This window comes from Sphaerodactylus townsendi, linkage group LG16 (genome assembly GCF_021028975.2).
Source record: "Sphaerodactylus townsendi isolate TG3544 linkage group LG16, MPM_Stown_v2.3, whole genome shotgun sequence".
Lineage (NCBI taxonomy): Eukaryota > Metazoa > Chordata > Lepidosauria > Squamata > Sphaerodactylidae > Sphaerodactylus > Sphaerodactylus townsendi.
In genome coordinates this window covers 17,198,970-17,215,228 of record NC_059440.1, presented here as the reverse complement: position 1 = coordinate 17,215,228, position 16,259 = coordinate 17,198,970, and the positions used below count along the sequence as shown (strand labels likewise).

General features: G+C 47.9%; 1 protein-coding gene across 1 annotated transcript in view; it reads left to right on the top strand.

The window, feature by feature from the left end:
- Positions 1-16,259, top strand: part of TMEM132E (transmembrane protein 132E) — a 149,391-nt gene that overhangs the window by 115,462 nt on the left and 17,670 nt on the right. Inside the window, 5 exon segments of the mRNA XM_048519328.1 lie at positions 3,483-3,631; positions 3,634-3,880; positions 3,883-3,947; positions 3,950-4,410; positions 5,841-5,981. Of these exon segments, the coding sequence (XP_048375285.1) occupies positions 3,483-3,631; positions 3,634-3,880; positions 3,883-3,947; positions 3,950-4,410; positions 5,841-5,981 (1,063 nt within the window).

The following is a 16,259-nucleotide window of genomic DNA, read 5'->3' as shown; positions in this document are numbered from 1 at the left end:
AGCTTTTCGGAGCTCTCTCAGTCCCACCCACCATATAGGGTGTTTGTTGTGAGGGGGGAAGGGCAAGGAGATTGTCAACCCCTTTGAGTCTCCTACAGGAGAGAAAGGGGGCATATAAATCCAAACGACGCCGCCGCCGCCGCCTCCTCCTCCTCCTCCTCCTCCTCCTCTTTTTTTTCCTCCTCCTCCTCCTCCTCCTCCTCCTCCTCCTCCTCCTCCTCCTCCTCCTCCTCCTCCTCCTCCTCCTCCTCCTCCTTCTTCTTCTTCTTCTGCTTCTTCTTCTGCTTCTTCTTCTTCTGCTTCTGCTTCTGCTTCTGCTTCTGCTTCTGCTTCTGCTTCTGCTGCTGCTGTTCCAAGCACAGGTCTGAAGATTCTTGCAATCACACCCTTTTATTACAGTTGTTGTAATCTGCTGTAAGTCCAATTGAGAAAGGGGGACGATAAATAATGTCAATAAATTTTTAAAACTCAAAATTATGCTGTGGTTCTCTTGAATCCTCTTCCGGCTATCTCCAAGTGAAAAGTGGGATTTAAGGGAGTAGATTTCACACATGGAAACAGTTTATTGCTTTTGAGATTTGATACCGTCTATGATACCCTGAGCTATGATACCATCTGGCCTCCCCCTTCTTCTCTTCTCTGTTCCTCCCTCTTTCCAGCATTTTACCATCATTAACTCTTATGGTGCTGAATATCTGAAGATCACCACCTTATTATTATTATTAAGTGTATTTTTTGCTGTTGGTTTTGTTATGCAGGTTTATATTATTTTTTAGATGTGTACGGTGTTTTATCATGATGCCAGCTGCGTCGAGCACGAAAGGGGAAGGGTGGTATAGAAATCCAATAAACATGAGGCTAGCCTCATTTTATCAGATCGTGGAAGCTAAGCACTGCTGCCTCTGGTTAGTATTTGGATGGGCGACCACTGAGGAAGGACAGGGTTGCCGTGCAGAGTCAGACAATGGCAAACCACCTCTGAATGTTTCTTGCCTTGAAACCTCCACAGGATCACAATGCCAGCTGTGACATGATGGCAAAAAAGGTGGGGTTATTATTGTAACTGGGGGCAGCAGGGCTGGTGAGATGGAGGTTGAGCTGGGGGTGGGGTGGGGAATGGCAGCAGCCAGCAGGCTCACGGCTTTCTATGACCTGCTCGCTGTTGCCATCCTCCCACACTCAACCTCTATCGACGCTGGCCCTGCTGCCTCATCTTCGGCCTCTTGCAAGACTGGGCCAAGGGGCACCCTGCGGGCCTGTGTAAGGCTTCAGTCTGTGGGGGGCCATTTTACATCCCCCATGTGACCAGATAGGTGGCGCCCGGGGACATGGGTTACCCCGTGTCCCTCTGGCAGGTACACCTTTGGGGTTATATTACTTCCTTGTTTTGTCTTGCCGAAGAGTTCAAATGTTAGGACCCCATTAAAGCATTGCCTGTTCAGCTAATTATAATCCCCCCCCCCCCCGTAATATGAGGTCCCTTTAAGATTTTCTGCCTTGGGCTACTCAACCGCCTTGGCCCACCTCTGCCAACTGATCCCATGCATTTATTTCATTGCATTTCTACGCTTCTCCCCACAAGGAAAGTTCCTTGGCCCCCTTTTCAAACACGAACAGCTTGGAGGCATCTTTCCTCACTTTCCGTCCTCTTGACAGTCGTTTGGTTGCCAGCTGTAAATAAAGAGAAGGCATCGCCATTATGCAGAGAAAGCCTGATTGAAGGACGCAATCTGCATGCAATTAAGAGGGTTAATGAAGGTGATTGCTTATTAATAACTCTCAAGTCTGCCTCGGAGGCTGCGGGGGGGCTGTTAGGGTGACCCCGGCGCTGTCACGCAGGATTGCTGCTAGCACTCCGTGAGATTGGGGGGGGGGGGGGCGGCTTGGCTGTCTTTCCATCTTGTTTACTTGTCTGTATGGGACCTTCCAGGACAGCGACGGTGAACCTTTTGGGCTCGGTGTGTCAACAATTAAAAAATGCCTAACTTGGCTCTGGTGGCATGTCACCCCACCATAAACAAAAAGAGAAACAGTTCTTTTACATATTCATTCATTTTTAAAAAAATATCGTCCGATCATGTGTGGTGCGATGCATTATATGAAGAAACATCAAATAATTACCAAAATGACTCAGACTCAAAAAGGGAGAACAATTATCGGGTGTTGGTGAAGGCTGGCATGTCACCCAAAACCTCATGGTGTGTCACCTTTAACACACCATGACATAGGTTTTCTATCACTGTTCTAGGATGTGGAATGGTATAATATAGCGCAGTCTCATCAGATGTACTTTCAGTGTGTACATGTTTGTTTTCTGGGTTTTTTCCTATTGTTCTATATCTTGGCTGCTTTAAAAAAAACAAAGCTCTTGTTTTTAGTGTATTGCTTTTATCCAATTGTGCAGGTTCTATTTTTTTTACTGTTTTAGATTCCGTCTGTTCTTATGTTTATGCGATGAGTGTATTTATATACCGCCTTTTAACTTAAAGTCCCTTGGGCAATTGGTAACACAGCCCAATATGATAAAATCAATAAAAGGCCAGTAAGGTACAACAGAAATTCAGTTAAGAAACAGCAGAAATCAATAAAGCATCATAAAATGAATAAAACATTGCAAAATTCAATATTCCAGTAATGCCATCCACCACCCACCACCATACCCCCACCCTGGTTTCTTATTAATTAATAGCCTCTCCAGAAAACACTGGCCTTTAAATCGTTCTAAGGACTTTAGGGAAGCAGCTTTTTTATCTCTGGTAGGCAGAAGTTCAAACTCCTAAGCCACAAACAGTGTTTTCTTGGGTTCCCAACAGCTCGATCGCTGAAAGGTCTGATTTCCAGGAGAAGGTCCCCTTGGGGCCACTCAGGTTGTGGCTTGTGCTTTAATTTTCCTTTTTTAAACAGGCAAAAAGGCCGGATAGAAATGTTCTGAAATTATACGTGTTGCAGTGAAGCTAGATGATACCAAGTCTCCCAGTCTACCTCAGCGTTGTGTAGTGATTAAGAGCAGGTGGATTCTAATCTGGAGATCTGGGTTTGATTCCCCACTCCTCCACTGAGTGGCAGAGGCTTATCTGGTGAACCAGATGTGTTTCTGCACTCCTACATTCCTGCTGGGTGACCTTGGGCTACTCACAGTTCTCTCAGAGCTCTCTCATCCCCACCTGCCTCACAAGGAGCTCTCTCAGCCCCACCTACCTCACAGGGGAGAGGAAGGGAAAGGAGCTTGTAAGCCACCTTGAGTCTCCTTATAGAGACTCCAAATCCAAAACTCCTCCTCCTCCTCCTCCTCCTCCTCCTCCTCCTCCTCCTCCTCCTCCTCCTCCTCCTCCTCCTCCTCCAAGGTTTGAAGAACTTTGGGAGGCAGTGATGTCTAATTTGGCCCTGCGTAAGTGGGCCGAGTGATGGCTGTGAGGCAGCACCCCCTAGGACTGGAGAACAAGGTTGGTTCACTAACTCCTTTCCTCTCTCTTCTTTTCCAGCCCAAGCCAAGGTTCCCCCCACCAGCTCAGAGCCCCCAGAGACCTCCCTGCCTTCCGCAGCTGCTGTCCTGCCTGTGAACTACCGGCTCTCCAACACCCGCCTGGCCTTCTTCCTGAAAGAGATGCGGCCAGTGCCCAGTGGGAACAGCTTAGCTCAGCAGCTTTGGCAGCTCCTGAGCCAGCAAATTAGTGTTCAGAACCCAAGGAGTTGCCTGTCTTGAATGTCTCCCTGGGGCCTTTCAGCTTGGGCCTCCCACTGCCCAAAGAGCTTCTGCAGCCCTCAAGCTGTGGGAGATCCCAGCTTGGCGGTTAGCGCTGGAGAAGATCGCGGGCTTTCATGCACCGTCCGCCTGCGGGTGCTCTCCAGCCAGCGCGGCCCAGGTGCTTTTATGTGGCAGGCGTGACTGGGATGAGAGCTTTGGCGGTGACTGGCGGCTGCCCTGCGTCTTGACTCCGGCTTTCAGCTTGAAGCTGCCCGTGAGCTCCGGACCTCTTGCCGCCTGCGGGGCAGCCTTGCCACCTGCCTCGCCCAAGCGGAGCTGCCCCAGGCCTGGTTTGGGCCTTCTGCTGTGTCTCTGGGTCACAGGAAAGTAGCGGATGGACTAGACCTGGCAGGGGATGCCCAGCAGGTGGAGCTCTACTACACTCTGCACGCACCTGATGGGATGGGGGACTGCGGGAGTGAGCAGGGGGCACGGAGGGGTGGTGCAGGAGCCAGGACGGAGGGCCCTACGCAGCACCCGCTCCTACGCATTGGTAGCTTAAGGCTGGTCAGCCAGCGCGCCTCTAACCCTATACAGGAGGCAAGCGCCTGGACTGACCGCGTCTTCGACATCCACCTTCCAGAGAAGCCCCTCAAGCCCGGCGAGGTGCTCAGCATCATCCTTTACCTGATGGGCAATTCGACAGTGGAGCATTTTACACTCAGGTAAGGAGCCCCGGCAGTGGAATCCAGAGGAGGCTCACAGGGCTGATAAAAGGTCCAGAAGGAACCTGAGTCTCCAGGCCTGTGAGTTTGGTGTGTCTAATGGTGATCATGGATGGTCACCATTGGGTGACCTTGGTGGTCATGGGTCTTTTGGGGGTCCATCCAAATAGTCTCGCAGCTAGGTTCATGGAAGTAATCATCCCACAAAGGGTTGTGTCCCTTGCCAAACTTATTTATGTCTTTATGCATGTATTTGGCTACTGTAAAAAAAACCTCCTCTTACGTGCTCAGGGAGGTTTCCAATAGAACATATGCAGTTCTGATCCGAACACTATATATTCCAGTTTCAATAAAAAATAATTGCCCACCCTCCCCTTTTTATAACAATCTTTCCATATGGATTAAAAGTCATTTCCAGATTTCTCAGTGGCAGCATGCTGAGGAGGGAGCGAGCTTGTTTTCTGCTGCTTCAGTGACTAGGACTAGGAGTAATGGGTTCAAGTTGCAGGAAAAGAGATTCTGCCTAAACATCAGGAAGAACTTCCTGGCGGTCAGGGCTGTTCAACAGTGGAATGCGCTCCCTTGGAGAGTGGTGGAGTCTCCTTCTTTGGAGGTTTTTGATCAGAGGCTGGATGGCCATCTGTCAGGATTGCTTTGATTGTGTGTTCCTGCATGCAGAGGCAAATCTAGGGAAAATGTAGCCCGGTGAAAGATGGGAGTTTCCAAATTCCGCCTTTACCCCATATGGTGAAACTGCCCTCCCACCACAACCAAACAACGCTGGTATTTTTTTGCACCAGATGTAGAGACAATGTGACCCGGAGGAGGAATGGAGGCGATTTTTCCACCTCCACATGATAAATATGGCGCTGCTTGAGGACATTTGCACCCCATTGAAAAAATGCCCTTTGGGAAGGGCGGTATATAGAATCTGATTATAAGTAAGGCAAAGTAGAAGTAGCCGAGCGGTAAGTAAGTAACGGGTAAGTAAGTAAGTAAGTAAGTAAGTAAGTCCCCCTGGGTGGTACTCCCCTTCCTGCATGGCAGGGGGTGGATTTGATAGCCCTTGTGGCCTGGCCTCTTCTAGCTCTATGGTGAATCTTGATGGACCTTTGGCTTGAGCCAGTGGGGGTTCTTCTGATATTCCCAAAGCTTCCCACGTCAGTTTTGTTTGCTTGTTTCATTCTTACCCTGCCCTTTCCCGACTAAGTTGGGCTCAGGATGGCTGAGCTTTTCATGTTCATTTCTATTTCTTTGCACTGCCTCTACCAGGAACAGGAGAGTACCCACTGGTGTTTCGCTCAATGAACTGTGCCCAGCGGTTATAGTGGGATGTGCCCCCAAATACAAAGGGGGGGGGGGTCCTTTGAGGAGATGAGGTCCTTGAGAAACTGCTGTTGCCTTCCCCTTTTTTTCTTGCTGCTTGGCAGGGTGAAGGCCAAGAAGGGGGTCAACTTGCTCAATACGAGAACCAGGAATCCCCAGTGGCTGGTGAATTCGGAGCTGCAAACCGGGAGCAAACACTCCACGGCAACGGTCGACGTGGCCTGGATCGGGGGCAGCTTTCCCAGGTAAGACTGCCTTCTGGTTTCTGAGATTTCATAAGTATTAGCTTTGCATACTTTTGATCGAGCCTTGGAAGCCGTAAGGGCCAGAAATATGCATATTTCTCTTTCTTATTTCATGAAAATAAAAGGTAGCAGGAGAACAGGGTGGAAGTTTGTAGTCCTGGTGGAAAACGCAAATAGATGCAGTATTTCCTCCCTCTCTCATTGTCCTAGTCTTCAGAGCCATCAGATCAAATGGACAGACAGTGATTTCTAAAGCAAAAAAAACAAAAGTCTTGTTCTTTGGCTTGTTCCTTAGCCAGTTGTCTTAAAACTAAGGCCCTGTCCGCACATGCAGAATGATACACTTTCAATCCACTTTTGCTGCACTTTGCAGCTGGATTTTACTGTGCGGAATGGCAAAATCCACTTGCAAACAATGTGAAAGTGGATTGAAAGTACATTATTCTGCATGTGCGGAAGAGGCCTAACTGTTGAAGGGAGCGAGAGTAACAGCGGGGCATTCCACAAGGAAGGGATCTCAGCTCAATGCCGTTGTGTCAGTTGGTGGCCAGCCCTGCGCCGGACTGGTGGTTGCCTTCAATGGATATCCAACATTCCACCCACACTAGCAGCACGCAGACTCTCGAAAGCTGACATGCAGATCTGAGCACGGTCCTCTTTGCGCATTGCCTGTTCTTGTGACGCTTGGCGAACTGAATGTGTGAATTGCTCCACTTCAGGGGTCTGCAACCTGCGGCTCCAGATGTTCATGGACTACAAGTCCTATCCCAGCCTGCCAGCATGGCCAATTGGCGGATAGGGGCGCTGATGGGAATATGATCCATGGTATCTGGAATACTGGTCAAACTAACTCTGCTGAAGTAAGCGCCATGAGGTATGCATTCATGCATGGTGTTTTGTCTGTGACGGTGCTTCCCAAAACGGATGCTTTCAGTTCTGTGGCTGTTGAGTGACGTAAATGTCTGTGTGAACAGGGATTATTTACGAAGCATCTCAGCTCCCTCCGTGCTGTACAAAGGGCAAAGAAGAAACAAAAGAACCCTGCTAGCGGTCTGTCCAAAAAAGGGATGTGAAGAAAATAGGCAGAAGGGGAATGTAATGTCTCTTAGTCGCAGCAAACCCAGCAATCCTCAGACATACTCAGAGGACAGCAGTAGAGTTTAATAGAGAGAGAAGCCTGGAGACACAAAGTCTTTGAACATAGGCAGAGAACAAGAACTACAAGAGAGCAACGACCGCTCATGATAAAACACCAGGCTTAATAAACATCAGGTGTGCTAGGGGAACAATCCTAGTTAAAGGAACATACATTACAGGGGAGGTGGTTGTAGGTTTTCCAGGCTGTGTGGCTATGGTTCGGTAGATCTTCCTAACGTTTTGTCTGCTCCTGTGGCTGGCATCTTCAGAGATGCATCACAGAGAGCAGTGTGGACAGTGTGTAACAGACTTCTCTCTGTGATACAGCTCTGAAGATGCCAGCCACAAGATGCAGGCGAAATGTTAGGAAGATCTACCAGACCACGGCCACACAGCCTGGAAAATCCACCACAACCCGTTGAGTCTGGCCGTGAAAGACTTCGACGATACATCACAGGGAAGGTTGCTGGATAGAAGGTTCTCCAAATCAGGAAGGGCTTTATCTGCTTGGTCAAAGGAACAATACCATAGAGCAGTGGTGGCGAACCTTTGGCACTCCAGATGTTACAGACTACAATTCCCATCAACCCCTGCCAGCAGGGCCAATTGGCCATGCTGGCAGGGGCTGATGAGAATGATCCAGCAAATATCTGGAGTGGGGTTAACTCTACTACTTATAAAACATATGTAACGGCAGAGTGGGAGTACCAAGATTCCTCTAGAGAAGGGAATGGGGTTGCCCTGGCCTCCTGCAGAGTAACCTTGCTGCAAACCATTTCTTACTTTTCTCTCCTCGCCCTCTGTGCTGAGATTATCAGAGTGAGGCATTTCCCTGGTCTTACATGCCTTCTCTACCTAGTTATTTCTTTATCTGAGATCTGTCCAGCATCTTCACTAGACTGTGCCTCATTTTTTTTTCTAGTTTTGGGAAAAGGCTCTTCCCAAGACTGCGAATTCCAGCCCCCACCTTGTTTTTTTGGCTCCCTTCCCTGAGATTTATCAACAGCTCAGCCTGGCTGGATTTCTGATCAGCCAGCTGTCCTCTCTGCAAGCGATAACCCCGGTGTCTGTCCTGGAATGGGTTTCTAGTCCCCAGCTGGGAATCTGGTTATCTCTACCAAACAGATGGCCTGCCTGGTGCTTGCCTTCACGCAGTCCAGTGGCTGGGTTGCCTGGAGATTTCTTTGCAAGTTTGCAGCTTTGGATGTAGTCCCAAAGCATTTTTGCCCTTATCTCACCCAATCTGCTCTCCAGCTGGGGAGATATGCCACAGTGGAAGTCTGGAGGTACGACCCAGAGGTCAGGGGAAGCAGGGGATTTAGAGGGGGCCTTCCAGTCAGTTTTCATTCTTGCCCTTCTATTCTTGTGTTGCAGAAACACGGCCTTTCCTGGCAAATGGTTTGTCTGCTCTACTTTCTGGGGATTAGGCCACTGTTAAAGGAAATCCTGACCCACTGGCTGTTTCTCAAGCTCGTGGGTTTGGCCACGAAAATCTTTGCGTGGTCTTTAGTGAATCAATCTTGACCCTATTCTCCCATCAGGGGAATGGGTATAAACGTTTGTTCTTCAGGGAAATATTGAGAAGATGTTCAGTTGTAGAGCAGATGCTCTTATTGATTTAGCTATTTATTTATGTTATTTATAACCTGTCTTTCTCCCTAGTTGGGGACCCAAAGTGCTTTACCTTGTTCTCCCCTCTTCCATGTGTGTAACTGGCCCAAGGTCACCTTGCTTCCACAGCAGACTAGGGATTCGAACCTGGGTCTCCCAGATCCCAATTCAACACTGCACCATGCCGATTGTTTTCATGCAGGTTTGATTCCTCACACCTCCACACGAGCAGTGGACTTTTATCTAGAAGAAGGTTTGGATTTATGCCCCACCTTTCTCTCCTGTAAAGAGATTCAAGATGGCTTACAAGCTCCTTTCCCTTCCTCTCCCCACAACAGACACCTTGGGAGGTAGGTGGGGCTGAGAGAGTTCAGAGAGAACTGTGACTAGCCCAGATCAGCCAACCAGTTCTCACCACTTCTCCAGAAGTGGTTACTAATTTTTTCTGAGTGCCGACAAGGGGTTACTAAAGCAACCTCCCTGCCTAATAGGGACTGGAGGTCCGTGTGTGCGGCGGCGCCACTGTTTGAATCCCACCACCATCGGAACCTGTTATTAAAATTTTTGGATCCCACCACTGGATTAGCCCAAGGTCACCCAGCAGGAATGTAGGAGTGCGGAAACACATCTGGTTCATCAGATGAGCCTCTACCACTCAGGTGGAGGAGTGGGGAATCAGACCCAGTTCTCCAGATTAGAATCCACCTGCTCTTTACCACTACAACTGTCTTCCCCATGAAGCCTGTTGGGTAACCTTGGGCCAGTCACAGTCCTCTCTGAACTCTCTCTGTCCCACCAACCTCACAATGCGTCTGGTGTGGGGAGAGGAAGGAGTTTATAAGCCACTTTGAGATCCTTTATAATTGAGACAAGTGAGGTATAAATCCCAACTCTTCTTCTTCTAGTCACGATAGATGGTACTGAGCTTTCTGAAGCAGTAGCCGGATTCAGCTTTGCAGGTCTTTGTCAGCCATTACTGATCTACCCATTGAGAAGCCATGAAAAGCCACTGAGATACATCCGGCCTATCTTATGAAGTTATTGTGTGGATGAATCTTGCTTTTTTAATATTGCCTAACAGAAGGTTAGAGGGCAAGACGAGCTGGCCTTCACATTTTCCTTTTGCAGACCAATTGTGGTAAATAATTATGGATTCTGCCCTCTGGACCAAGTCTATCCATCCCCTGCTTTTCTGCCCCTTATGTGGCTCACCAGAGGCCACATCTGGATGAAAGACTCTGCAGGAGAGATGGTCGGGTTGGCTTGAAACGAGTCCAGGATTTGGCGCCCAGTCCGAGCGAACAAGCGTGCGGCACTTTAAAAAGAGAGAGAGAATAAAGCCATCTCGTGTGCGACGTGAAACCAAAGACCCAGATCAAAGTCCCGGCTTCTCTGCCCGAGGAAACTTCCTGGAGAGCGACTGATAAGCCTTTGTAGCAGCCTTGTTTTAAAGTGAGTTCCTCAAGGAGGGAAGCACCCAGGTGCTCAGCTGTGATTTCTCAGCCTCGGAGATGAAATTGGAAAGAGAACAGGCCGGGGAGAATGCGGGCGCCGGGAGGGAGCATGCATGCGGAATACAGGCCCTTCAATCAGCTCCTCTTCCTTTTAAGCGGAGGTTTGCTTCAAAGACGCGGGAGTTTTGGGGACAACACAAGCTGTTCCATTCTTTGCGAGGCTGCGGCCGTCTTTGCAAATGTTTTTGTGAGCGAGGCAAAGAGCCTGTTTTACAGACTGTTGAAACTAAATTGTGTTAAATGGAGAGAAAATGAAGGCTGACGCAAGTCCCTGCCCCCTCTTAAAATCACCATCTTCGAAATATTATTATGAGGTGGGTTCACTATAATAGGTACAGTCAATCCACTTTTACACCCAGAAGGCTAATTCTCTTGTCCCAAGACAGTGATGATTTTCAGATGTTTATAATATAATGTACATACAGAAATGCTTCTCTAATCATTCACCAAAATAAACCATTCAAACTTTTGAGTAACTACAATGTTTACAGCACAAAGACATCTGAACAAGTTGCACTTTGATCAAGCATCAATCACCAACCGTATTTTGGCTTGGGCAGTCTTTTTTTGATTATTTAAACAATAAAACTTAACAACATGCACATTTATCAGTCATCAAATCATTTATCATATTTTGGCTTTGGTATATTTTGGCTTAGGCTAATCAAACTCCGGTAAGTTTGGTCTCAGAAATCCTTCAGTGAGGCCCAATACTTGTATCTCAACATATAATGCTCTCAAAGAAGTCTGTACTAACAGTTTATAACTTTTGCTCTTCCGACACTACAGCTGACTGCTTTCTCTCATGTCTTGTGTTTTGCTTTCAAGAGAAGAGCCTCTTTTCCAGATTGCTGTATCTAAATTTTGTTAAACAGGGAGAGAATGAAGGCTGACTCGTTCCTACCTCCCCTTAAAATCAGCCAGTAGCTTTTGGATCATGTCTCTTTCATTGTACACTTGTTCAGGTTCCAGATAGCTGGACCAGCAGTAGGACCTCTGTGTGCATGTGGGGGGGGGGGGTCTTGGCTCAGCACCCTTTCCCCCAACTTGACCCTTTTTAAGGCTCTGAGCTCACTGCCTTCTTGCTGTGAGGGTGCTCCATCGAATATCATCTCTTTCCTCAGTTGTGAAAACAACTTTTCTAAAAGCCATTGGAATTTAGCAAAGTTGCGCCCCAGAGTTGGAGCCACAAAAACGTGCTACCAGATTCTCTGGCAAAATACAACATTCCTGCTGCCCATGAAATCACTTGTGGGTTTTGGATTCTAGGGTAGCAGGAAAATTCCTGAGTTAAAAAAAAAAAGAAAAAGAACAGTTGGCTTTGTGTGAACATGAGACAAGTCAATGAGGATCCCTTGGCTGCTTTTCTCTGGTGGGATGGCTTTTTACCCTTTTCCCCCAGCCAGGCCATTGGCCGAGTTATTGATCTGATTGGGGAATGTGGCGCAGAGGAAGGGAGCAAATGAGCTATAGGTTGATTAAATCTGTAGTTCAATATGGTAATAAGAGCAGTTCCTCCTTATCCTGAAATCAGTGGTACTGTCAGTGGGGCGTCGAAAGCAGGGGCGTAGCTAGGGAAAATGGAGCCTGGAGCAGACTCTGAGTTTTCCGCCCCCCATGGGCCCCCACTCCATCACCCCATGCCCTACTTACCTTAGCCAGTGGTGAGGTGGGGTGAGAGAGGAAGGAGGTAGGGTGTGTCGGGCGATTTTCCACCCCCACGTGACCCCAATGGCATTCGCCATGGGCAGCTGTCCCCACCCTGCCCCGTGGTAGCTACACCACTGGTCGAAAGTTTTGTCAAGTCACAGCCAATTGACAGCAACTCTGTGAGGTTCTCATCGCAAGAGATGTTGAGAGGCAGTTTGCCACCACCTACCTCTGCATAGCGACTCTGGGCTTCTTTGGAGAACTTCCATCCATGTATGGAGCAGGGCTGATCTGCTTAATCTTCCTAGATCTGATGATATTGGGCTATCCGAAGCCATCTGGGTCAGGGGCTGTTGATGAAGTGCAGGGTAGTCACAGAGACTAGATCTTAGGGTTACGTTCACACCAACCAGTTTTATGGCCTTGGGATAAAAAAAGATCAGTGAACTGAGTTTGTTTCCCTGCTCTTGCACATGAAGTCTGCTGGATGACCTTGAGCTAGTTCTCTCAGAACTCTCTCATCCCAATCTACCTCACAAGGTGTCCGTTGTGAGGTGAGGAAGGGAAAGGAGTTTGCAAACCACTTTGAGACTCCTTAATGGCTTAGAAAAGCAGGAAGTTAAAATTATCCCTCTTCCTCCTCCTCCTCCTCCTCCTCTACTCTTTTTCCTCCTTGTACCATAAGGACCAGTTCCCATCTCAAAATGGCCATAATGCTGGATGGACTGCAAGCCTCTGTCTGATGAGCTTGGGAAATGTGCATTGGGCCAAGAGACAGGAGCTCCACTCCATTTATATCTGTTGTATATTTTTAACTGTAATTTATTTATTTATTTATTTATTTTTTGAGCTTATATACCGCCCCATCCCAAGGGGCTCTGGGCGGCAATGAGACGAAGAGGCTGGCCCCACACCAGGTAAAGAGCTGGGCCTGCAGATTAAATTTTGCCTCGGAAGGTTAGAGGCAGGCGATGAATGTAAAGTGATTACAATCACCTTTTAATAAAACAAACTGATCAAACGGTACTGCTGGGGGCGACTTTGAGTACTGGTCTCCCCCCTTCCTGCTTGGGGGGGGGGGGGATTTTGACATCAAAGGCTTTAATTTGTCTCAGCATTTTAGAGCTAGGTTTCCAAGCAGAGAGCTGTTGATTTCTGAGAAGGACGTTGGGCGGGGGGGCATCTTGGAGTGGTGGAGGCGGAGGGTGGGGATGAACGAACAAGGTGAGCAAATGTTCCTGTATCATTTCTTTTGAAACTTGTTTATATTCTTGTCGATGGTTCCAGTCCTTGGCTTCTGAGCTTGTTTTTCCCCCTCCCGCAATTCTTTTGTGCTCGTGCATACACGGCGTACATTTTTATACACAAGTTATACATTATTTATACGTTATTTATACATTCGGCTTTCATCGTTTAAGCATAAAATATATGTCCAATGTATAATCCTGATTTATTAACCACCATGAACATTGAAAAGGGATATATTTTATTTAGCGGGGGGAGGGGGGGCTCAGAAAATTGCGTGGAAATGAAGCATCACTGTTTGTTTCATGTAAAGCGGAGGGTGGAAGCAAAATCAAAATGGGATTTTTTTGCTGTATAGCGAAAAATAGCAGGGATCAGAAATTAGAAACTAAGTTACCGCTCAAATGCCTGCGAAGCATTTGGCCTGCAGGGGGTGCTATGGTTTTGATTCGTCACTATTTGGCTAAGGCTGCTCTCAGTTCCATGGGATGACACACAACTGGGAATATGGACCAACCAGGTCTCTTTATCCAAGTTGTTGTGTTTAAGGGGGTATTGCACCATCTCTCAGAGGTCTGAAAACATAAACCCACTTGATCTGGAAGTTAAAACTGGTCCAGCATGCAGCCGTGCGGCTTCTCACTGGTGGCTCTACTAGGGTTCATATCTCCTCTTTGCTGCGCCAGCTGCACTGGCTCCCAGTGGAATTCCAGATCACCTTCAAGGTGTTGGTTCTGACCTTTAAGACCCTTCGCGACCTGGGGCCCTCCTACCTCAGGGACTGTCTTTCCCTGTATGTCCCTACTTAGCCTCTGCATTCTATAGAGGCAAATTTTCTGGTGGTCCGCAGCCCCTCGATGATGCAATTAGTCTCTACCCTCCCTCCCTTCAGCCATCAGGGCCTTGCAGGACCTTGGACAGTTCCGCCCACCCTCCGGCCATCAGGGCCCTGTGAGACCTTGGACAGTTCCACAGGGCCTCTGTAAAACGGAGTTGTTCCACCCGTTTTTTTGGGGGGTAGTCGCTGATTGTCTCCCCCGCTACCCCCCATATACCATCATATTGGCTACTTGTGCTGTGCCGGTCTCCTCCCAAGGGGATAGGAGGTTTCTTCCGGTTGCCATCTGACGTTAGGTTTTTCTGGTTTGCTGCTGCTGCTGTATTTAATTAATTCGGTTTTAATGATTGATTGTGAGTTTTGTTGGTTTTTATTTTCTGTACACCGCCCAGAGCACTTTCAGGGGTGGGCGGTATAGCAAGTTTAATCAATAAATGAAAAATAATAAATAACAAATTGGAAGCACTCAGCAATTCTACACCTGAAAGGTTTGCTGTTAGAATGTGCAGCAGCGCTTACCCCCGCTGCATCTCTGAATGACTCTCTGAAGCCTCTCTTTTTTGCTTCCTGGGTGTCCTTGATGCTCATGGAAAACCCAGATGATCCGTGGCTGTTTGCCTCCTCCCTTCAGGTTATCCCATGCACAAGCTCATGGGCTTGCGGTTTTTATGGCCCAAGCAGATGCTGCGCTGGCCATCAGGTCTTCCGTATTCCCCGGGCCAGTTGCATAAAGCATTGGGGGGGGGGGGGCTTTCTGTGACTATTCTTCATGTTTCCATTTAATCTGATTCAATGATTTCTTTTTTTAAAAAAGAGTTTATTAACTTCAAACTTTCCCCAAGCCTGGAAGATGGACTGGGTTTGCAATTTAAGCAAACAAGGAGGCGACCGTGAATTGAATCTCCCTCCCAACCCTTATTTTTTTGTGGTTGACTTATTTACGGCTGTAATATCGGCCATGTACAACATTCCCCAATCGATGGGATATTCTCCACGGACGCCAATCCCATTCCAGCTGTAGCCCACTAGATTGCACAGTACGAATTCATTGCTTTGGTGCTGGATGGGGACACGGCCAGATTTTAAATCTCCTGCTTAATGTTGAAACTGAAATCAGTGAAAATGGTGTTTGGAAATTAGGTTCCATGACCCAATTCTTCTGCCCTCCTTTATAATCAGATCCCTCCACCTCTGCAACCCTGAAGGTCCTTCCACTTTTCAACAGATCTGTGGAATCTCTCTCCATTCGTATTATGTCCCAAAACTCACTGCTAGATCTGATGTCAGTACGTCTCTTTCTAGAAGCCTTTGGCTTGAACCCCTGAATTCTCGCTCAAAGTTAAGGAGAGCTGAAGTTAAACCAGGTTCTTACAGAAGCAGCAAACTCATTCCTTGACTATGTCACTTTGGACCACACCCTGGGGCTCTCATGTTTCAGTAGTATTGGCATTTGTATGCCTATAGTGGGCAACGCTGCACCATTGGCTTCATTCCCCTGTCATCAAGAAATCGAGGAGCGAGAGGAAAAAATGGCCTCCATGGTACACTCCAGGAATTTCCACATATGTCTATGGTCTTTACAGTGAAGGTTAGAAGGTATTCCTAGACCATCACCTGAAAGATGCATCATATCCTTCCCATATTTAACCCTCCCCAGGCGCTTCCCCCAAAATCTCCCAGCTGCGCTGGCAACCCCTTGTTTGAAGAGAAAACTGTGACTAGCCCAAGATCAGCCAGCAGGCTTCAAGTGTAGAAGCAGGGAAACAACTCCAGTTCACCAGATTAGAATCTACAGCTCATATAGAGTGGGGAATCAAACTTAGTTCTCCAGATTAGAGCCCAATGCGTGGTGTAGTGTTTATCAGGTGCACTCTAATCTGGAGAACTGGGTTTGATTCCCCACTCTGCCACTTGAGCTGTGGAGGCTTATCTGATGAACCAGATTAGCTTGTGCAACACATGCCAGCTGGATTACCTTGGGCTAGTCACAGTTCTTCGGAGCTCTTTCAGCCCCACACACCTTGCTACAGGGTGTTGTTTGTTGGGAAAGGGAGATTGTGAGCCATGCTTTGAGTCTCTCTTTTTTTTACAGGAAAGAAAGGGGATATGGAATTCCCAAGCTACTCTCCTCCTCCTCCTCCCTCCTCCTCCTCCTCCCTCCTCTGCCTCCTCCTCCTCCTCCCTCCTCCCTCCTCCACTCCTCCATCCATCCTCCTCTTCTTCTTCTTCTTCTTCTTCTTCTTCTTCTTCTTCTTCTTCTTCTTCTTCTTCTTCTTCTTCTTC